Source organism: Phascolarctos cinereus, unplaced genomic scaffold, assembly GCF_003287225.1.
Source record: "Phascolarctos cinereus isolate Bilbo 61053 unplaced genomic scaffold, phaCin_HiC Scaffold_8;HRSCAF=390, whole genome shotgun sequence".
In the NCBI taxonomy this organism is placed as follows: domain Eukaryota; kingdom Metazoa; phylum Chordata; class Mammalia; order Diprotodontia; family Phascolarctidae; genus Phascolarctos; species Phascolarctos cinereus.
This window is the reverse complement of record NW_027556291.1, coordinates 41,117,096-41,141,969: the sequence shown is the minus strand read 5'-3', so window position 1 is coordinate 41,141,969 and position 24,874 is coordinate 41,117,096. Positions and strand designations below refer to the sequence as shown.

Here is a 24,874-nt window from a genome sequence, read left to right as displayed (position 1 = left end):
AAAACCTATTAGACCTAGCTAGAAAAGCCAGAGAAACAGGGATGCTTCAATTAGTACTGAAAAGGGCTTGTGCAAGATACATCTGGTCAGATCTCAGGCCAGCTCACAAAGCATTTTGCTCAGTCTTGCTACACAGTAGAATGATTGCTGGACTAGGAAGTCAGAAGACTTGAGTTTCAGAACTGGCTCTGACTAGACATATGACCATGTGCACTGGAGCAGGGAATTCCCTATGCCAATTAAACAAAAACCTCCATCATATGTCCCCTCAGGTAACTGCAAAGACAAGGGTCCCTACAGAAAACTTTTCTAAGTGCTCAACATCTTTATAGAGATGCTTCTTGGGCTAATTGTGAATACTCACACTAAGGAAGGAGCTGGCTGTCATGAGGCTCCTAGAGCTGGTTCTGTTGGTGCCCAGAACAAGGAAGGCCCATAATGATCGTTTAAGTCTGCAAATATGCTGTATTAGTGTTACTTTGTTGTACTGTGATTCTACTGGTGTGCTGGATCCCTTCCCTCCACCAATGCAGAATGTAACCTCTATGAATAACTACAGGCAAAATAAAATTCACTGCTTCACAGCCAACCTTTTGGTGACAAGTCCCTCTGAATTTAGCCAAGCTAGTCATTGACTGCCTCTCCTGGATCATTGCCTTGTCATGGCAGGGGGGCTTGCACAGCTGGAGAATGAAGTCAAATGGGCCTCAGGAAGCATTGCTAACACTGAGGCTAGTGGAGATAATGGAATTCCAGCTGAGCGATTTAAAATCCTAAAAGATGATGCTGTTAACGTAATGCACTCAATATGCTAGCAAATTTGGAAAACTCAACAGTGACCATTGGATTGGAAAAGATCAGTTTACACTGCAATCCTAAAGAAGGACAATGCCAAAGAATGTTCCAAGTACTGAACAATTTCACTCATCTCACATGCCAGCAAGGTTACACTTGAGATTCTGCAAGCTAGGCTTCAGTAAAATGTGAACCGAGAATTACCAGAAGAGCAGGCTGTTTTTGAAGAGGCAGAGGAAGTAGAGACCAAAGTGCCAACATTCGCTGGATTATGGAGAAAGCAAGGGAGTTCCAGAAAAACACCTACTTCTGCTGCACTGACTACATTAAAGCCCCTGATTGTATGGATCACAACAAAATGTGGCAAGTTCTCAAAGAAATGGGAGTACCAGATCGTCTTACCTGCCTTCAGAGGAACCTGTATGCAGGCTAAGAAGCAACAGTTAGAAATGAACATGGAATAACTGATTGGAGTTAAGGTTGCTGAGAGAAATAACAATCTCAGATATGCAGATGATACCACTGATGGCAAAAAGTGAGAAGACTGGCAAAAAGACTGAGAAGCCTCTTGAGGAAGGTGAAAGAGGAGAGAGTAAAAGCTGGCTTAAAGCTTAACACCAAAAAAACTAGTATTTTGACAACTAGTCCCATCACTTCCTGGCAAATAGAGGGAGAAGAAATGGAAGCAGTGTCAGATTTTATATTCTTGGTTTCAAAGATCACTGGCAGACAGTGACTGCAGCCATGAAATTAAAAGATGCTTGTTCCTTGGAAGGAAAGCTATGGCAAATATGAACAGCATACTAAAAAGCACAGATATCACCTTGTCAACAAAGGTCTGTGGAGTCAAAGCTAGGTTTTTCTAGTAACAATGTATTGCTGTGAGGGTGGGACTATACAGAATTGATGCTTTTCAACTGTGGTGCTGAAGAAGACTTTTGAGAGTCCCTTTGGACAGCAAGGAGATCAAATCAATCAATACTTAAAAAAATTAATTCAGGCTATTCACTAGGTCAAATACTGAAGCTGAAGCTTCAATACTTTGGCCACATAATGAGAAGACAAGAATCACTGGAAAAGACCCTGATGTTGGGAAAGATTGAAGGCAAAAGGAAAAGGGAACGGCAGAGGGGTGAGGTGGATAGTGTCCTGGATGCAACGAACATGAGCCTGGACAGACTTTGGGAGATAACGGAGGACAGAAGGGCCTGTCCATGACGTCACGAAGAGTCGGACACAACTGAACAACAATGAGTCCTTGAGTGACAGACACAAAGAATCCATCACTAGGCCAACATTCAAAGCCTTTCTAGCTTGGTGCAGCCTTTGAGAATCCAGAGGGCACTTTCATATGACAGTGAGGTATCAGAGGGAGACTTTAGTGGAGGTTCAATACTATGTAATTTTGGCTAGTAATAAATTATAATACAGTTAGTATTTTACTTCTACTCAGTTAATGCTTTCTTTCTAATGAAGTTTCTTCTCAGTGCTCTGAAAAGTATAAAAGAGGGATTTTATTATATTTTAGGGATTGCTACAAGTGGAACCTGAAAAGCTGAAGGCAAGCCCTCAATACAGTTACATCTTGGAGTTAGGAGACAGAGGGCTACTGAGTACAAAACAAGATGGATCCCAAAACTTAGGACAAGATATCTTAGAGGCCAGGATACCTAGGTCAAGAGAAGGTGGATGAAGTGAAAAGAACTTTTCTAGAAGTAGTGCTTCCTGTGGGAGGAGTTAAAGCCAGCTTACTCATGAGATTCAGATATCCCCTAGGTGTCAAGAGGAAGTAGACAGCTTCAAAATAAAGTTAACTGTAATCTTGAAAAAACTGTAATGTGACACAAGAGTTCCGTTGAAAAAAAGACGGTAGTAGTGTAACAGCAAGTTATATTACAAGCACAAAGAGAGAGAAGGGAGACGAGTCTAGTGGAGTCTAAAAAGGAAAAGCTGGAAAATACCAATGTCAGTGGGAGAGTCAGGATGACCAAGCACCAATATTTTGGTTTGTGTGGCAACAGAACCTTCTTAAGATAGAGAAAGGTGATTTGGCTACCATACCTTTAAGGTCATTCAGCAATCTTTGCTCTAATTCTACCTTCACCAAATAACTTTCTAATATAATGTTAGGCAAGTGCGTCAACACTGGGAAGGGGGTGCCTAGCTCAGATGAACAAATGACAAAGCAGTCTTGTGTCAGTTGAGTTGCCATATGCCCCTTTCCCCAGGTTATGATTTCCCTGGATAAAAAGACTGCTCAGATTCCACTGAAAGACCAGAGGTTGGACATGTGGTGATAACAGCAAAGCAGAACATCCACGAGGCCCAGCCTGACCAGGCAAGGTTTTCCTATCAATTTGTACTCATTTTAATAACATTCCATGCATACACTTTCACAACTACGTGCATGAGACTGAGACAATAACCACTGCTACTACGGACGCCACTCCCTAGTTCAGCGCAGGACAGCCAAAAGACCTTTCATTGTTTTAAATATCAGTATACTCTCTGTGAAAATACTGGTGTGGGCAGAAAATGTATTCTATACTTATGGAGTTCCTTCTCACTCATTCTCAAGTGACTTTCAAATGACTTACTGAGAGTTTCAATCATTACTGCCTAAAATTTTTTAAAGAGGGAATAAGGTTTTTAACATTTGCACCTGTAATCAAAATTAAAATTGGCCATATCTGTAAAGCAGAAGAGATTGTTTGAATCTTACCTTTCCTCTCCTTTCTGACATCTTTCCCATTCTTCTCGATCTCTTAGTTCTTGAGTAAGCTCTCGTTTCTCTGTCAAAATTTTAGCAGCTTCTTCACCACTTGTGGTCCCTGCTCCAGTTTGACTACTGGGCTCTATTTTGAATAAAAATTTAAATGATTCAATTGGATTAGCAGGAAGTACAACCCCAAATTAAGAGACTATATACAAATGGAAGCATTAAAGACTCAAAAATACGTGCAAGAGAGTAGGAATCATGATTCGTTGTACCTGTTCTTGAACCAAAATAAAACAAAACAATCCAAATCCCAGTGTCAGTTTTTAACAACTTGTTCCAAAGTGTAATTCATCTCTAATAAAAATAGCTGCTTTGAGATAACTGTATAGGAGTAAGCTCAAGGTGAAAAGGAAAAAAAAAACTTTAACAGGGAAGAACAATATGCTAGAGCAGAGAAGGATTGGATTTAGAATCAGAGAACCTGGATTTGAATCTTGGCTCTGCTACTTACTACCTGTGTGACAATGGGCTAGCTATTTCTCTTCTTTGACCTTCAGTTTCCTCATCTGCAAAATGAGAGAGTTGGCCTCTAAATCCCTGCCAGCTCTAAATGTAAGAGATGGACAATGGCTAGAGTATAGTCAGCATGGTTTGGAAATGGCCAGAACCCCAACAAACCAACTGGACTATAGGCTGCATTACGAGAGGCCTAATGTCTGGAAGAAGAAAGGTCATGGTCCCAGTCAGACCACATGGGGAATATTACAGTTAGACATTTGAAGAAGAACATTGACAAGCTGGGATGATAACCTAGATAGTGACAGGGCTAAACACCATACCCTAAGAGGATTGGTTGAAGGAACTAAAGAAGGTTTTAGCTTCTTAGCTAGAAAAGAGAAGACTTAGAGGGAACATGATCACTGTCTGTACATATTTCAAGGGCTGTCAGGTAAAACAAGGATGATGCTTACTTTGCCTGATTTCAGAGGAAAGAACTTGGCTCAGTGAGTAGACACTGCAAAGAGGCAGATTTTGGCTCAAACTTCCTAAAAATGAAAAACTGCCCAAACTGCCCCAAAGTGGAACTGGCTGCCCCATCAACAAAGTTGTTCAAGTAGAAGCTACATGATCACTGGCAGGCACGCATGGAGAGGATTTTTACTCAGGTTGGGGCCAAATGGTTTCAGGTCCCTTCCAACTATGAAATTTTGGGATTCTGAACATAAAGTAATAAACACTCCTAAGACAGCGATCCTCTCAAGTCCAGCAGGCTTTATTAATCTTTTTGGTTCCTAGGTCAAAATTTTCTTCTCAGAGCAACAGAACTAATCAAACTCCAGGGAATTCTACACAGTAGGTACCAATCACACTCCAGCTTGTTACTGTTAAGTCATGACTGCCTCAAGATCCCAGAAGATGGCCAAAGTCAGCCACAGCACAAATTAATCAGCCACCTCCATACTGTGTGCTGCAGCTCCCTGAGGTTATTTCCCAGAATTGGTAACATTTGTTTTTCCAAGAAATACCAGGCCCAAAGTTAAAAACAACAGAAGGGTTACACAGCAGTACTGCATCCACTGACTTAGGTGATAAATCATAAAACTTTGTACTCTGTTCTACGTCTGATACTTTCCAAAAAGTCCAAAATAATCAAACAGGTACTTCTACTGACTGCTCCTAATTCTGTCTTCTGGAGACAGACAGAGCAAGCCTAATTTGCATTCTACTTGACAGACCTTCAAACGTGCAAAGAAAATGGTAACACTGGATCCACCATACCCATGGTGTCCTACAGAGCAAGTAATAAATGCCTTCTAATGATGATGATGTTGATGATGATAGAAGCCTAGAATAGGAGTCAGGAGACCTGTGTTCAAATTCCAGGGGAAACATTTACAAGCTGTGTGACCATGGGCAATTCACTTAACTTCTCAAAAGCCTCAGTTTCCTTATCAGCAAAAATGGGAGTAATTAAAGCCTGTATTACTTAGTTTACGGGGCTATTGTTAGGAGAGTGTTTTGCAAACTTTCAAGTACTATAAAAATGAGTTATTTTTCCTGAGTAAATAGGACCCAAAGAGAAACAGGTTGGTATTACTGAGTTTGGCTTAATATTCCAAAGCCTCCCAAAGCTTATGAAGTGATAATATTTAGCTAAGCTAGATGCTTGAAATGACCAGCTTCAGTTGTGGAGTACAGATGATGAGCCATACCCTCAATTTCTCAGTAAAGAGGTGGAGGTCTATAGGAACAGAATTGTGTATATGCTGACAGACAGTATCATTTTCTTGGCCAATTTTAACCTGTTTTCTTTGTTATAAGGGCAGGGTTTAATTAAGGAGTTAAGGAGTATATAAAGAAATCACTGGCATAAGTTAGTTTATCTATGTATTTAGAGTATTAACATTTTTTCTTCCCTTTCTTCCCTTAGAAGATACATATTTTCTTCAATTAAGTTCAACCAAGATCCTTTTTTTCTTATGACATGTCAGGATTCAGGAATCTACTAACATTATGAGTCATCAGAAAAATGTAAAATGGAAGAAATTCTGATTTAACTGAAAGGAAGAAAATCAAAATCGGCTGTCAGGGTCAATTAAATATAAAATATGACCAAAATGGCAATTTTCTGATGTAGGGCAAAAAAGCAGAAAATGCAAACAGTCAAATTTAACAGAGTTTTAAAGTTGCTGGAAGGCCAATTTCAACAAAAGTTCACATCTTCATCCAAACAAAAAAAGCATTCTACCCGAAAATTGCTCTGTAGGTCTTATAGTTCATTCATTTCAAAATTAAATAGCACACTGCATCTTTAATCACATATTTTTCTCTTTCTGCAGAGCTTTTTTTCTTTTTGCCACAAAGAAAGAGGCAGTGGTTCATGTGGGCAAATGCTTCTATTGCAGCTGCTACTGCCCACAGAGAATTCTGAGTGTTGGCAACTGGCAGCCAGGAGCATAATCATCCCTTTAGTTGAGACTCTGAAGGTTTAATCCTAGAATTTACAGTTGAAATCACCTAAGCAAGGACCATCATTTCACAGATAAGGAAACTGAGGCCCAGAGAGAAGTGACTTGCTTAAGGTCAAAATCGCCTAATTATCTAGGCAGTGTCAAGGCTAGAACCCAGGTGTCCTGACTGCTAAGTGAAGCTCTTTACATTACACTCTGCTACTTCCCTAATAGTACCTACAACCCTAAAGACCTAAGTATCTAAGACCTTGTCACATACACCATATAAAATATTACTAAATGGCTAATTGCCACCAGAAGGATACAGTTCTATTTTGTTACAGGGTTTCCTTTGGGGCTATACCTATAAAAAGCAGGTTACCATTGGGAGGTGAGAAAAAGAAAAAGCACAGTAGAAGGTAATCTCTTAGACCCTAAGCATGAGGGCAAGAAAGAAGGTCTATACTTTAATATAATGAAGCAAAGAATCTGTTTTAGGGGGGAAAAGGTTTTCTAATGGTCAGGTTTAACAGGGGAGTTCTATGCATCATGTCTTGGAGAGGCAGTCAAAGGTATGCTCTCACACTTGCCACCCCAATGAAGAAAGATCACGTCCCCTTTCATGAAAAAAGTTAAAAGAGAATCTGGAAGCCACTAGAATTCAATACCTTAAGTTCTCAGATGACAAATCAAAGGGAAAGAAAGATCAGATGTTTGGTCAGGGGCCTGATGCAGAAAAACTTCACCTAGGGTAGAGTTCTTAACCTGGAGTTTGTGAACTTTTTATTATATTGATAACCATATTTCAACATAATTGCTTTCTTTTCATTTAGCCTCTCAGCCTCAGCTTCTTCATCTCTAGAATGGGAATAATTACATCTACCTCAAAGGGTCATTAAGAGGATAAAATGAGATAACTATGTAAAATGCTTTTCAAACCTTAAAGAGTTATATAAAATGTTGTTCTTTGTAATTTGATGTATTTTATTTTACGCACTTAAAAAAATGATTCTGAGAAGGGGTCCATAGGCTTCACCAGCCTGACCAGGGGGTCCAGGACAAAAGAAAAGGTTAAGAATCTCTGCCCTAGAGGATGACTGGGGCCCAAGAAAAATTCCCTTCTCTGGGCAGGGGTGAGGGAAGTGTGGCTCCCCTGCCAAAGAAGACAGAGGTTGCTTGGGGATGCTAACTGGAAGGAGGGCAGGAGTGAGAGACAAGAAAAGAAACATTTCCCAAACCCCTTCTTCTCTACCTCCACACCTTCTCAGTTCTACCGTCATCAGGACAGGACAAAGAAGCTTGAGAAAGCAGAGATACATCGATGAAAATATCAATAAGATAAGTGAATAATGGAATAAGATAAAACAATAACAAAATTTCTGTGGAAGAATGGTCAAATATATCAAGAGAAATTATGAAGACAAAAAAGGAAGGTGGCTTGTGTACTACTTCATCTCAAATTATACTCTAAAGAAGCAATTATTAAAACTATGTAAAATACAGGTCAACAAAACTATCTAAACAACCAAAATGATCTAAAATATAGAACAGATCAAATTAACTCTAACCTATATAACCAATGGCACACACACAGATTAGTATTTGACACATCACTGTTTCTGCTCCAAAATCCTCAGTGGCTCTCCAATGCTTGCAGGATAAAAAAAAAAAATAGAGAATTCCTCAGCCCACCATGTCAAGCTGCCCCCAATCTGGCTCTAACCTACTTTTCCAGACTTATTTTTCATTAATTCCCTTCCAACAATCTACAAGGCACACTGACTGGTTGTTCCCCAAACTCAACATTCTCTTCTGACTATCTCCATGCCTACCCTGACCTCCTCCCTCTCCCCTTAACCTCTTAGCTTCTGTCAAGGTTCATGTCTGGTACTACCTCCTAAGGGAAACCTTCCTGATGCCCCTAGGCATGAGAGCATGCTCTCTCACCTCAAATAGCTTTGTATTTACTTAGGTATAAAGGTATTATATCTTTGGTATCATAACTGTGTAGAGGCAAAAAAAATGCCCAGATATTACATAAACAGAAGAAATTCTAGGAGAACAAATAGAGGAGTTTGATTACATAAAAAGAAAGTTTTTGCACATCAAAAAGTAATGCATCTAGAAAATCTTTCTGAGCAATATTTTTAATTGAAGTTTGACATCATCTTTAAGAAGTGGTCAAAGGACATGAACAAGGAGATCTCTAAAGAACAAAACACCAATTATCAACAGACACATGAAAAAGTTCTGACTCTTCAAAATAACCAGAAAAAAAGCAAGTTGAATAATTGTAAGCTATCAACTTCCACCCACCAAGTTGGCAAGGTTAGTTGAAAACAGTAAGATTTAACGTTGGCGTGGCTGTGGGAAAATAGCCCTACTCCAACCCCGCTGGTGAAGCTGCAAAGTGGTGCAATCTTTTTAGAAAGCAAAAAGCAATTACATAGTAAGAAACCTACTACTCACACCCTTTGAACCAGTGATCCGCTATAACTTTGTAAAAGGGAATAGACATATTTTTAAGCAAACTGTACACAACAGAAGTTCACAGTTTCATACTTAACCATTTACTATAATTTAAATTGTTACCACTAATAGAAAACGGTCACGCACTGGTACCCACATATTATGAGGAGATCTCTATGGGGAGGCCTTGGGAACATTAGGTGCACTCCTGTGAAATATTTACAAGAGTATGTGGACACAAGTCACACAGGACAAGCATGCACATTTGAGCTGCAATCTGCACTGTAGAAGAGAGTACCCACATGGATGAGATGGTGGATCCATTCAAACACTGTAATACCTGACATTTATATAGTATGCTTTAAGGAGTACAAAATACTTTACATCTAGTATTATTTTCCATTTATTCCTGGGTTTTTGTTGATAGTATCCATCCATCTATTTTTTGGGGGGTGAGCCAATCAGGGTTAAGTGACTTGCCCAGGGTCACACAGCTAGTTAAGTGTCAAGTGCCTGAGGTCTAATTTGAACTCAGGTCCTCCTGACCCCAGGGCCAGTGTTCTATCCAGTACACCACCAAGATGCCCCTGTATCTATCCATTTTTGTAACGAGAGAAGAGAACTAGAGATTGGACCTCGAGGGGGCTCCACATTAAGGGGTAGACCCGAAATTTTTCCACAAAGGGCTTGGAGTTTAGGTGTGGTAGAATTTCCTACCTTGATTAAAGCAGCATATTACAGTGAGTGGATTGACTGGATTTGGAATCAGGAGACATGAGTTTAAATTCTGCCTAAGGAACTTATGATTGATCATGGGCTGGTCCCTTAAACTCTCAAAGCCTGTTTCCTCATCTGTAAAAAGGGGATAACACCCGCAATATCTAATTCACAGGATTACCGTGAATTAAACACTTTGTAAAACTCAAGGTGGCCAAGCACTGTAGAACGCACCTGTAGTCCCTGCTCCCAGGGACGCTGAGACTGGCAGATCTCTGAGCCAATCACATTGTCTACACTAAATCCGGTTATCACTATGGGGACCCCATGGGGGCAAGGGAAGGGCAAACTGACCCAGGTTGGAAATGCAGCAGGTCAAAACTCTCATGCTTATCACTGCGAGAAACAGGCCTATGAGTAGCTCTTGAACTTCCAGCCTGGTCAAAACAGGCTCAAAACAAACAAACCCAAAGCATTATACAAATGCTGTTAGTGTTGTTGTTATTATTAATAATAATAAATCACAGCCAAGTCCATTTACAATACTAATGATAAACCATAATCTATGAGAGCTATAAGGGCAAATTCTTTTTAAAACTCAAGCTGGCATAAAGAAAATGCCATGCTAGGTACCATTCTTCTACTGAGTCCCTGGAACTCAGTTAACTATGTCCAAAACAAGCTTTTTAACTGATTCCTTACACAAGAAACTTTTAATATGATCATATACCTTCTTTGGTCTTTCCAGCAGATGCTACTTTTTCTTTCTCTGAAGCTGGTGATGTTTGGCCTTCATGTTTTCTCTTTTCTTCACATATATCCTTTAGTTTGCTATCTGTTGCAGGTATTCCACCCTTTTTGGTAATATTTGAAACAGTTGGTGTGATCAAGGGACGTTGCACAAGTTTAAGAGCTGGTTTTAACACACAAGTGGGAGATGATGGTTGCTGTTTTGACGAAATAGGTGAAGGTGGGCGACTTCTCTGAGATGGTCTGCTGAGGAAAAAAAATAGTATGGTTTTTAAAAAAGAAATGTATGCTAATGTACGTGAAAGCACTTCAAAAAGCATAAAGCACTATGCAAATATGAGGTGGCATTATCATTACTATATTATTCTGAATATAGGCCACAAATTTTTCCCAAACGTGGCTTGAGTATAACCCGAACATTATATATAATTGGTATTATTTTTTAGTGCATACGTCTATATATTTCCTTTCAAAAAGATATTTTAGGAAGGGCAACCTATATTCAGATTAAGAGAGTAAAATCTGTGAGTTTTCATAGCCTAATTAAAAAACAAACAAAAAATTTGACTCAATGGCTTTTAAGGTCCCTTCTAATTCTTGAGATCCTGAAATATCACCTTTTAAAATGGATTGAATTTAAGCTACTGTATATTCTGTTTTACACAAATTCTAAAACAGGGAGATTAACGTATTCGGGCAAAATATGTGGCATGGAACAATTTCATATTAGCTACTTACTTCGATGCAGAGGGAGATGGAGGATGCTTAACATCAGCAGGGGAAGGTGATCTCTTATGGCCTGATACAGATGGTGATGGAGCTCGTCTTGCAGCATGAGTAGATGCATACTTATCTACCTCTGCCTTCTGAGTGGATAAACAAAATAAGGAATCCCTAAAATTTATGGCTATGCTTTGATATTAAAAATAATTCTACCTAAGAACAGCTTAAATTGCTAGAGGAATATTTAGCGCCTGTGGCTGGGCCACACCAATATAATAAAAAAATGACAATACTACCAAAGTCAATTTACATTTTTGATGCTGTACTAATCAAATTACAAAGGGGATACTTCAAACACCTGATAAAATTATAACAAAATTAATTTGGAAAAACAAAAGATCTAGAATATAAAAGAGAAATGATGAAAAGAGGCTAAGGACAAAGACAGAATAGTACTTCCAGACCTCAAACTACATTATAAAGCAGCAGTCATCAAAGCCATCTGGTATTGGTTAAGAAAGAGAGGTAGACTGATGGGACAGATTAGACAAGAGAGAATCAGAAACAATGGAACTCAATAACCCAGTACTCGATAAACCAGAATACATACAACACTTAGGAGAGAACTCCCTATTTGATAAAAACTGCTGGGAAAACTGGAAAACAGTTTGGCAGAACTTCAACTTAGACCAATACCTTACACTACTTTCCATAATACGTTCTACATGGATATACCACCTTAATATTAAAGATCATAATATTAAAAAATCAGAAGAGAAACTGATCATATACCTCTCACAGGTATAGGCAAGTGATCTATTCTTAACCAAACAAGGGAAAAAGACAATTGCAAAAGATAAAAATGGGAACTGATCCCATGAAACTGCAAAGCTTCTGCAAGACAATATTAATGCACCTAGGATAAGAAGAGAAGTGGTCAAATAAGAAAATAATCTTTGTCTCAGACTTCTCTGATGAGGATTGGTCTCCAAAATCCATAAAAAATTAACAAATATACATAAGACGAACAGCCATACTCCAATAGATAAAGTAGTCAAAGGATATCAACAAACATTTCTCAAAAGAAGAATTGCAAAGCATTCACAACCACCTGAAAAAAGGCTCCAAATCAATTGTAATAAGATAAATACATTATCAAAACAGCCCTGAGGTTTTACCTCATATCTTGCAAATTGGCAAAGATGACAAAAATGGCAATATCCAATGTTGGAGAGATTGTGAAATGATAAGCACATTAATGCATTGTTGGTGGAGCAGTGAATTGGTACAGCCATTCTGGAAAGCAATTTGGTTGCAATCATGTGAACAACATGACTAAAATGTCCACACCCAGATACTCCATTACTGAGTTCATAACCCAAGGAAGCCAATGATAGGAGGCAAGTCCCCATATACACCAAAATATTTGTAGCAGGACTTTTTGTGGCAGCAAAGAATTGACAACAAAATAGATAAATCCTCCCCCCATCAATGAGGGAATGGACAAACAAATGAAATAAAGTATTAGTGCACTGTAAGAAATGATAAATGTAATATATACAGAGAAGCATGGCAAGATCTATATGAACTGATATAGAGTGAAGTAAGAGCAAGAAACAATACACATAACGACTACAACAACGTAAACAGAAAGAACCATACACATGCACACACACCCTGCCCCCCCAAGGGAATGTAGCAAAATTATGAAAATCAAGCATGACATCAATGAAGAGATATGATGAGAGGACACCCCCAACCCACCCCTTTGTGGGTTTTTGGATTTCTTTTTCTTTTTTTTTTTTTTAGGCAATTGGGGTTAAGTGACTTGCCCAGGGTCATACAGTTAGTAAGTGTCAAGTGTTTGGTCAGAGGCTAGATTTGAACTCAGGTCCTCCTGACTGTCAGGGCCAGTGCTCTATCTACTGCGCCACCTAGCTGCCCCCTTTTTGGACTTCTTAATGCATTGATTAGGCATGACGATTTTTTTTCCCACCTCTTTTTCTTTTTACTGTTTTTAAAAAATACTATTTGTAATATGTGGTAGCTTTCTAGAAAAGGGAGGAACACTGGGGATAATCATGATAAAAAACACCAATAAAAACTCATTCTATCTGCATGAAAAGACTATACTTAGAGTTTCTTAAATGCCAAACCATCACGATTCTTCACCAATATATGAGCATCTAGTACCAAGGCATGATAATGCTGAAAGAATTTTTTATCAGTTTTAAAGGACTCTTTTACTTCCAACAGGCACTTATCTTTCTTGCACTGCTTAGTACCTTTAATCAGTCTATGTGGTTTTACATTCTCCTTATTTGCTGGCAATATACTGGCAAAAATGTACCTCATCTTTTAAAAGTTGTATTTATAACTATGACTAGCTTGAAGAGTGGCTCAGTGCAGTAATGGTCCAATCCAATAATTCAGTAATAATTTATGAAGTTGGATAAAAAATTTTCACTTAAAATCAAGCCCCCTGGGGCAGGCAGGTGGTGCAATGGATAGAGCACTGGCGCTGGAGTCAGGAGGACCTGAGTTCAAATCTGGCCTCAGACACATAATATTTCCTAGGCTGTGTGACTGTGGGCAAGTCACTTAACCCCAATTGCCTCACCAAAAATAAATAAATAAATGAAGTCAAGCCTCCGATACTATTTTTTTTCAAGTTTTCAAGTCATCCTAAAAGAATAAAGCTAAAACAATAAACAAAAATAATATCCTCAAAATACCAAAATGAATTTTTAAATATGCTTAAACATCTGCATTTATTCATCAGGTATCTGGAACCAATAATTTTCCTTCAAATCCTTTTCCTTTCCAGATACAATACAAATAACCTGTTGTCCTAAACCTTGATAATATAACATATAAGCCCTGAATCTTGGTAAAGCCAAAAAATGTTGCAAATGGGTTTAGATAAGTCTTCACAAACTTCAGCTATTTGTATAACTGACGCCAAAGGCCTTAAAAATGTGGCCACAGGTAAGCACTGCTTGGCCACCAATAGGCCCAATTTGGCCATTAGCCAGTGCAGCAAACTCCAAGAGAGATTCACATACCAGGCTCTCTGTCACTAAAGTGAAAAGCCAGAAGAGTTGAGCTGGAAAATGAGATGATTAGAGTGGGATGTCCAGAAAAGGATCACAGTACATTGGAAAGGTCACAGGGAAAAGTGTGTGTGTGTGTGTATGTGTGTGTGTGTGTGTGTGTGTGTGTGTGTGTGTGTCTCACAGGCAGAGAGGCATGGAAGAAAAAGTCATATACACAAGCCCTAAAAGGCAATAGTAGGCATCCAGCTTTTAAATAAAAGGACTATCACCATTGATAACTTAATTGAGTATGTAAAACACACTTTCGCGTTTCCATGAAGGTAGCCTCTCTGAAAATGAGTATTCTGCCAACTCTCAACTCTTCATGGGTGAGTCAGTATACAATTTAGAGATTTTCCCAACTCTTTAGTTTCTGTCATCATCATTATGATTTCTTTTGATCACTTCACTACTCACTTATTGCCTACTCTCTTCTCCACAATTAGTAGGGGAAATTGGTTAAAGTACAAAATGGCCAGCATTTGAATTTTTTGGCAACTCTTTTTAAAAATGGTTGAGGAATAGGGAAAAGTTTAAACCAATGGCTAAAACTATTTGAATTAGCCATATTCTGTTGCAAAATACCACTGATAACTAAGAATTTACTTTTTGGAAATCATATTATACTTTAATATATATAACGAAACCATCCCAATCAAAATTTATGCAAATATATATTTCAGGAGACCCAAAAAAAAAAACCCATCTTCAATATAAGGAAATTTGTAACAAACCTGTATAGAGCCCATAGCACTTGTTGAAACGGCTACCATGGGAGACTTCGGTCTGTCAATGCTGCGGCTTCGCATGGGCATTCTAGGGGCCTGCACTGCAGAGCTGATAGTACTGGAGGCAGCTGAACGAGGACAGAGGTGAAATTCTACAAAGTTAGGAATTTGACAGGACAAAACAGAGAGCCAAGTGAACAGTTTAAGAACAGGAAAAGAAAAAAGAGAAAAAGATTGTGTCTATTAGAAATCAAAGAGATCGCGCAACAGCATGGGAAGCATATACTGAAAATGTGTCATAAACATGAGACACCACCACCACACAATTAGTATTTCAAAAGCAACACTAAGAATAATGACACCATGAAAGCAAGCCTATTTACTGTAGATAAAAATAAGATGCTTTTCCAAAGTCTATATACAATACTTATTTCTCACTCAATCACACCATACTTCAGAATCAGCTTGTCAATAGAAAAATTACAAATTGTAAGTAACTAAAACATCTGTTTCAGGAAAATTAATCACACCATAGAAATAATTCCACGTTTGGTTTATATCCTAAGCTAAACATTCCAATACTTTACTGTTCTTCCATACTTCAAGGTTCTGTGATCATAGTGATGGCTGCAGTATACAAGCCCTCCACACTTTAGTAATTGATTTAATGAGGTGTTTTGCTCAAAAGTATTCATCATCTGGTGGCCTCTCTACACTTAGTGAACCTGATCCTCAAGTGACAGACGCATACTCTACCTTCAGATTGGTACCTGAAGCCTTTCAAGCCGGGAAGGACCTGTGAAAACCCAGCACTGCATTCACTGGCAGAGCCTCTGAGAACACAAAGTCACTGCCACATCATGTTAAAAAAAACAAACTGATAGACAAGTTTGATTCATTAAATATTCCAAATAGTGTCAAATTACTTCTCCTAGCATACAAATAGTACTGACATTTTAAATTCTCCTTATAAAGACATATTTTAACTGCTTTGAGTTAGCTGATAAGACAACTAGGAGATATTTTCCTAAGAAAAGTAAACTGTATGTCCTCCTATATCTGAATATTGACTAGAACCTCCTTAATAAATAATGAACTGTCACTTTAAAAAAAAAAGCATTACTATGCTTCTCATCCATTACCAAAAATAATTCAACATCAATCCAAGGGAACAAAAGATTAAATGTCAAGTTTAAAATGTCACACGTGGCAAATGAAATAGTGTCCATCTCTAATGAAAACCTAACAAAACCACCAAGACTGCCTCTGCCCTCCAATCGCATCTCTCTGACCGTTACATAAATGATGCACAAGCTTGGTCATCCTCACACTCAAAAACTTTCACTGAATACTGTGTATCTTCTGACTGAAGTTACATCTTTGCCTGGCAGAATCTGGTGCCATCCTATCTACCCTTCAAGCCTCGCAGTACTCCTCACTACACATTCAATGCTCTAGCCAAACTGAACAATTCTCTGTACTCCAGAACATACCCTGGATTTTTTCCCTCATGTTTTTCTTGCCTACTGAAAGCCAATCTCCAGTAGATGGAAGGGGCTATTTTGTTTTTGCCCGTCTCCTCAGGGATGCAAACCCTAGGCATGGCACCTTGCACAGAGTAGCCAATTAAAAAATGTTTGGCATGTCTTGACAAAAAGGAAACTTCATTTTTGAACATCAAACTTCGGTGGAGAAAGCATTTTACTTGAATCTCTACAAAATTCTACAGAAGTAAAATTACAGTCTTTCAGACCAACACTTCATGCTACAAGAAAGCCAAAGGAAGCCTGTTGGTATTCCTAAGTACAGTGACTAGCTTTCAACCAGTTGTAGAAGCTCAGGTAAATTGTGCAATTGTCTTGGGAATGATGCTAAGTTAAAGCAGAGTCAGAAATATCTAACATTTCAGAGCAAAACAAGATGGTGATTAGATGCAAAAAAAAAAAAGTGACCTAAAAGTCAGGGACACACAATCGGCTCAAAACAAGCTGAAGCATCAGAACAAATGGGCCAAAGCAAGGCTGAATGAACCCCAAGCACACCAACATTAGCACTAGAATTCTGTGTCCTAACTGGCATCAAAGCAGCAAAAAGCAAAGAGAAAAAGGGCTAGGAGAGAGAAAATGAAAGGGAAGTGTGGTTGTAAAAAAGGAAAGAGAAGAGAATCTAGGAGAGGTAAGAGTGAATCAGAACAAAAGAACATTTTTCACCAGGTACCTTGAGTGGGTTTTATGCTATACACAGCTGTTTCTGGAACTCTAGAGGACACATATCCTAGAACTGAGATACTCCCAGCAGAATTTCAAGTAGTTCACTTTTCCTAGTCTTCCTCCCTAATTAAAATGGTAAAGGGCAGTTCACTGTGGTTTTTTTTTTTAAGGAAAAATGAAAACTCCCTCCATTAGACTGTGAGCTCCTCAAGAGCAAGGACTGTCTTTCGCCTTCTTGTAACTCCAGTGCTTAGCACAGTGCCTGGGCACCTAGTAGGTGCTTCAAATCACTGCTTCCTGACTGAAGTAATGCATTACATTTCCTCTACAGCTGGCGCTATGGTACTTTCTAAATTCCTCTAGATTTATTCACACATAGGCCAACAGACTAGTTTGCTAGTTTAGGGGATCAGGGGCCTCATCTATCTACTGTTATAATGCTACAGTGGGAGCCATAAAATAAATCTGTAACTGAATGTTGTATGTAAAATACACAGTGCTATGATATAGCGATTGATTCAAATAGCGATGTGGCTAAGTTGGATATTAAATCTCACTTTGTAAGTGCAAACGCTAAAGCTTGCAGGCTTATTCCAAATGCCTGTTACCTGAGGGATCTTTTCCAGCAGCAGATAATACAGCAGCACTTTTGCTTTTAGCTAAAGAGGCTTGTGTAGGGGTGAGAAGGCGATTGATTATACTAGTCTCCAGAGCACTGATCTGAAAGCGCCGAGCTGAATAATGAGAACAAATCAAAAAGGATTCAACCAGAATTCTCACACAAATAAAGGCAAAGCAAGAAAGAGCAATATGAATGGCTGCACATGATAAATTTCTTAGCATAAAAACAGAAGTAGTAATGAGAGCAACATATTATATCACAATAGATTAAACACTGCAATCTGATAGGGTTGCATTGGTTATCCTGGTCTTTAAACACATGCAATGTTAATGAAGAGGTTAACTGAAGAAAAAAAAAAAAAAGGAGGAAAAAGTCATAGTATACCACCAGCACACTAAATGAAAGCATTTGGGTAATGGGGATGCATGAGCAGGCCTTGTATGGTATATAGTCTTTTTTAGAAGAACTCATGTGGACTTCATGACTACATACAACTTAAGAAACTTTGAAAATACTTTCAAATCAATTGCTATTTTATGTTATTTTGCATACAAGTTCTCAAACCACTGACTCTCAAATACTATTAAATTAATCACAGAAAAACCAAGGGACTATCGATAATTTCGTAAATATTTAAGTGGCTGGAACAATCCTCTTCCAATCTGACTGGTACACAGTGTGGTGGATGACTTCACATTCCACCTGACACTGTCTGTATGGCCATGGGCAAGTCACTTAACCTTCTCGGGCCTCAATTTCCATCTGTAAAATAAGAACACTAACCTACAGCACTGATTTCACAGGGTTGTCATGAGGTTCAAAGAAGCTAATGTGCATAAAAAGCTTTGCAAACTTTCAAATGCTATATGAATGTTGTCAGATCACAGCAGCTGGGGCCTACAAGTTGGGTGGTTTAGGATAGGTCACTAGAATCTTTAGGATGGACCTCAGTTTCCCCATTTACAACATGAAGGGGCTGAACTAGATGATCTAGAAGGTCCTTTCCAGCTGTATGTTCTAAATGTTTTTCCACAATGATATAGACTGTAATAGGATTTTACCTATAGAAATAAGAAGTGACTATTATATAAGGTTTGGTTTGGCAAAAAAAACAAAACAAAACATCCAAAGCTGTTTGAAAGGGAAATGTTAGCTAGGAAAAGAGCCTTGAAAACTAAGAAACTTTTAATTTTGATATAGTAATTCTTAAAAGGTAATAGCTTATTACAAAATACTATGTCTCACCTTTATAAATATGAAAACATAATCTTATTTTCCTCACTCTGTACACACAGGTCATAAAGACAACAAGAAGCTTGTCTCAAAATGTAAAAACTAGCCACTAAGATTTAATTTCCATAATTCACTAAAACTAAAAATGAAAACGTCTGAAGTACACCTAGTCCTCCAACAAAACTCTATCTCTATCCCCCATGAACTATCTCTTCAGCTTAATTTTATATAGGCACACTCTACCACAATGTCACCTTTAATGGTGTCATTTCATGATAGTGTCATTAATATATTATAATGAACATCACTTCCTTCCCCTATCAATAGCATGCAAAACCTTACTAGGAGGTTATCTGGCTGATTACTCAAGACCCAAAGCAGATGGCACTTAAGCCCCAACAATGTTAACTCCTCATAACATTATTTCATCTCATAGTGTGGTTTTTTCTGGAACCAGTTAACAACAGTGGGTGGAATGTGCTTGTAGTCACCCTGCTGAGCTGCCTGTAAGCAATACTTGGCAAATTTTACTTAAGGTTTTCTGTTTTACTGGCTTCATTTATGGCATTCATGTTCACCTTTTTAGTTAGAAGAGAAATCCTTTGGTTTCTAACTGTGAGGATAACTTCTGAAGCAATTAAGATGACCTTTTAGGATCTTCCACTTGGTCTAGGTCTGGAGATCAGAGGCATCAAACATACCACCCTACAACACTCCCAAGTGCCACTGAACCAGATTAAAATGCCATTGGGAAAATAATTAACAAACTAAATAATAATACAATAAAACACAGATAACATGACACTGTAAAACTAAGTCAATCTGTGGCCTGCAGGGATCCTTATGTCTCTACTGGAGTCTGACCCTACTGGTGCAGAAAAAGTAGTCTCACTACCAGCTCTAGTCAAACATAAGCTTCTTTTCTCCTGCTCGCTCCTCTTAGAGACCAAATGCAAAGGAACATCATTTGAAACAAGCTATTTAAATAATGGAATTTGGAGTTGATCATTCAATTCTTTACCATACTGGTAATACGCATTTACTACTTTCCATATCTTACTTACAGACTAATTCTAAGAAAATGTAAGCTAATTTACCTCTCAAAGCACTTTATAAAATGTAAGCATGCATAAATATAGCAATAAATTATTTATTTTTACTTATAGATATTAGTATTAATAAAAGAAATGAAACACCTAAACAAATGGGAAAATCAGTAGGATTAGAGGGAGTAGTAATAGAGTGTTTGATGATATCAAAGTCCTCTGAATTGAGGAATAAGCACACTGTAATTCTGTACATAGTCTCTGAAGTCTACTGCTATTGTGTCTCAACATTTCCATCCATCATCTAAAATGTTTACCACCCCCCCTCCATTAGTGTCATATGTGCTGCAAATCTCACAATTTGAATAATCCCAACTGTTTTCTTTGTACTTTCCTAGTTTTGCAAGGAAAACAAAACAAGGGAAAATGAGCCATGTCTTGGCCCTTGCTGGGGAGAGGCTGCTCAGAATGCTCAGGGCCTTTCTTTGTTAGGCCAGCTGCTTAAAGTACAAGTCCTCTTTTTAGCAGCTACAAAGTGAAAGTGCACACTGGCACATTCGTGAAAACAGTACCGACTCATTTGGAAGTTCCTTTGTCAACTGAAAAATGATCATTAATTAAGTCATCTGCTCAATTTATGAATTTTTTAAAAACATACTGTGAAAATAAAGAGATGAAATATTTTTAGAGTAAATTGTTATGTGTCTTGAAGTATTTATTTCCACTACAAGTAAAGGAAAAACAGAAGGTTCTAATCATTCATCATTTAAAAGAGAAATATTTACAATACTATGCATCTCATCGCATAATTTACTTCTGTCTGTAATGTTGATCTCTGTAGACTAAACATGCTTCAAGTGTCAGAAGGGATTACTTAAAAGAAGACCTGGCAGATGTTTATTTTGCCTTTTAAATGCCAGGTCTATCAGTTAATATCTGGCGACCTTGAGGTATAACAGGTAGTGGTAGCCTTGGAGTCAAAAGCTCCAGGTTCAAATCTGGCCTCAAATATTTTACTAGCTGTGTGATTACTGGCAAATCACCTAACCTTGCAGAAGCCTCATTTTCCTCATCTATAAGAGGATAACAAAACTTGCACTACCTTCCTTACAGGTTTGTTGAAAGGAAAATATTTGCCAAAGCTTAAAGCGCTATATCAATATGACTTATTATAGAAAAGAAGTCATTCCAATTTTACTACATGACTACCAACAATAATAATGATAATAATACTAACCTTCTTGCACCAAGAAAAAACTAAGGAAGCTTTGAGAGAATTGAAACCTTTTGGGTTTTACTTTATTAGGAAAGAAAATGTTTACCTTTAAAGCCTTATTTTGACTATAAGCTTGATTATGAAAAGATCTCAAGATCAGGGAAAAAATACTAAGGACTTGGAAATATCAATAACCTAAGTAACTACGAAATTTTAAAAGACCTGTCATCTTGCTACCTAAAAAAAGAACCACAGGAAATAGAAACATATTGAAATGCTAAGATTTTACGCGAAGATCAAATGATTTAACATGATACGAGGAGCTGAACTACAAGTGGCCACACTCTTTTTCTGTAATGGAATCTGACTGTAACACATATACAGCACCAAGAAGCAACCGAAAAGAATGCTCCATTCCTCAGCTTCTCCCCAATGGCCTCCATTTCCTCAAATGCAGAAATTACCAAACAGTCACTTTGAGGAAAACGGACACCACTCAGAGAGTGAGTGAGACTGTGGTAGTCTCTCACTGCTTTTCATCTGTATAAATTAAATGCTTTTGCTACTTTCATTTTTTCTGCTGACTGAATTTTCCTACTGTGCAATATGACCAAAACGTAATTCACTCAATAAGTGATTACTGTGATGGGAGCCACAACTAACCTGTGCCCTCAGTCTCCCCTAAACATTAATTATGTCAAACAATCAGAAGTTGTGGACATTTCTATATATATGGCATCAGAGATTTAGAGCTGGAAAGGACCTTAGATGACATCAGGTCCAACTCCTCCATTTTATAGATGAAGATAATTGAGGCACAGAGAAGTGAAGTGACTTGCCCAGGGTGACATAGCTAATAAGTGTCTGAGACAGAATTTAAACTTAACCACGTCCAGCATTCATCTACTACACCATCTAGCCAGCCATTAGTCACAATGAGTAGCTGGGAGTAGCTAATATATCAACATAGTCCCTGGAAAAGAATTTTCATTGCTAACTTAGAATATAATGATTAATAACATTATTTAACACATAAATAGAAGGAAGATAGAAACGTTTAGCCTCAAAACACTCTATAATTTAAGTCTTGGTTTCTTTTAGTCACAATAAATAACACTTTGAATAGCAAATCGTGCAATTCAAGCCCAGTAAATCCATTTGGCAGGATTAATAAAAGAATCATAAACCAAGATTACACATCAGTGAAAATGACATTGAAGGGATGATGAACAGCTCCTCTACTTCAAAGTACAATGGAGTGATCATTCCAAATAAATTAAAATCTTGAAGAATATGAAAATTAATTTATACAATCAAAATAAACATGTTGAAAGAGTTAATCTCCCTGCACAGAAACCCATGAAATAACTACACTTACTCTTGTCAGAATTTGGAACAGTGGCTGAAGATGATGACAAACGTTTACTGATGACAGAATCTGTTTGTTTGAGATTCACTGCAGATGAAGCATATCTGTTGCCTGAAGGAAAAAAACAGTATTTACTATAATCATAGCTCAAATATTTAAGCATCATTCCCTGAATCACAAGTATTCACTGAAGCATAAGTATTCTGTCCTGAAAACGCATTTTTGTAATTTGGCTCTCAGATGAATATACACAATTAGGTACATGATGTTCAAGGTAAGTCATTAACTCTAAGTCATACAAATTTCACCTGCTTTTGCAAATTTACGTGGATTTCTATTCTGGGCATGGGAATAATGTATGCAGAGTCAGCAGAAAACATACTTGCTTCTGTTTAGTTTATACTCTGTATAGAATAACCTATAAAACTTAGAAAGATGATAATAAGAAAAATTTGGTAAGCTGGCTAATTTCTTAATCTAAAAGACAGTCTTCCATAATTACAGACTTCAAAATTAAAACTGGGATTAAAAGAAACGCACTGACTTAACCTTTCCTAACGAACACAGAGAAATCATTTCAAAAATATTACAATGCTACTTTTAGAAATCCAGCTACAATCCTGATATCAATTACTGGTTGATACTGGCTATGTCATGAAGAAAACAGGAAAACTAAAAAAGTTTTATATTTCTCATATGAAAAAAAAATCCATAAAACATATTATTTTAGTCATGCCCCAAAAGTCTTTTTCCATCAGATGGATTTGTTTAAGCCAATTTCTTCTTCCACATCTTCATTATCCTAAAATAGGGCAAAAACTAGCAGCAAAAAACATTCCCCATTTAGTAACATATTTAAGAAAGTATTTTTTAATAATTAAGTATGAATTCAATAATTATTCTAATTTCAGATCAAATGTGGCCTCAATTGTCACTTATTTCTGATAGAACCAAATCAGAGCTTTTTCAGAATAGGATACCAGAAGCCAGCAGAGGAAGAGATATCTCACAAACAAACCCCTTTGTTAAGCAGTAATACGTGAAATGCAGTTCAAAACGATACAACCAGACATTATAAGAAAGCATATGCAAAGGATATTGCCTGGCAAACCATACTGCATGACATTATAGCACAGGATAAAACTGATTTCTAGTTGGCAATGGCAGAAGAACCAAGCCTCGTCATAGAAGCAATTACTCACCTTAACAGTGAGGTCCTCTTTCTTACCAACAAGCTCAACCCAAAGACTGAAGAAAGCAGGCATGAAATAAGGAATCGATGATAAGGCAGCATGGTGGAGTCAGAGGAACTGGGTTCAAATTCTGGACCTGCTGTTTACTATCTGTTTCATCTTCCACAAGTCACTTCCCTTCCTTGGCCCTTAACCTGTTTATTTCTCTGTAAAATGAGAGGCTAAGGCTACCTAACTTAGAAGGTTCCTTCTCCCTCAAATTCTCTAGCATTCAATTGTATGTTCTTCCCAGGACAAAGGAAGTGACGTGGAAGAATGCAAGGCCAGCACCTACCAGATGTGGGGAATCTGTAGCCTCAAGGCCACATGTGGTCCTCTAGGTCCTCAAGTGCAGCCCTTTGACTGAATCCAAACGTCAGAGAACAAATTATTCAGGAATACTTTTCATGAAGAGTAGTCCTGGAAGTGGGGACACTCTGGTAGTTCTTGTTCTCAAAACGGATGGGACAGTGAAAGTCTGTGTGAAACAGAGGTACTGAAATTCCAGGACCCAACTTGATACATATCCTGTGGTTAGAATTGAAGCCTTATTAAAAGAATTTCTTGGCACCTGCTTCAAATGATCACAGCTCTTGATTGATGGAGAGGTTTTTTGGTGAGTTGCCTTGGGTGAAGAGTCAGAGCCAAAAAGGGTATTTGTAATGCCAGGTGGGAGGTACAAGTTTAGTGTCTTACCCTCTAGACAGAGGAATTCATGTTCCTCTTTCCAGAGACTGGTTAATACCTTGGGAAGTGGACTAGGGACATCTGCCATAGCCTGTATGGATGACCTGAGTATTTTTAGCTAGGGTGTAGTAGAATCTTCTAGAACATTTCAGGCTGATGTTAATGTTAAGTGCACTCTGAAAAGACAGTTTTCCAAATGACACTTGGTATTGGCAGTCAAATACTGGGGGGAAAGTGATGAGAATTGTGTATACGTCCTTGGCGCTTTACAATTTAGAAAATGCTTTCTTTACAACATTCCTGTGAATTGGA

General features: G+C 38.0%; 1 protein-coding gene across 1 annotated transcript in view; it reads right to left on the bottom strand.

Annotated features, from left to right (window-relative positions):
- Positions 1-24,874, bottom strand: part of MAP7D3 (MAP7 domain containing 3) — a 116,601-nt gene that overhangs the window by 47,390 nt on the left and 44,337 nt on the right. Inside the window, exons 9-14 of the mRNA XM_078147730.1 lie at positions 22,653-22,754; positions 17,766-17,891; positions 14,954-15,099; positions 11,140-11,267; positions 10,382-10,647; positions 3,518-3,650 (exon numbers count right to left, since the gene is read on the bottom strand). Of these exons, the coding sequence (XP_078003856.1) occupies positions 3,518-3,650; positions 10,382-10,647; positions 11,140-11,267; positions 14,954-15,099; positions 17,766-17,891; positions 22,653-22,754 (901 nt within the window). The remainder of the gene's footprint in view (positions 1-3,517; positions 3,651-10,381; positions 10,648-11,139; positions 11,268-14,953; positions 15,100-17,765; positions 17,892-22,652; positions 22,755-24,874) is intronic.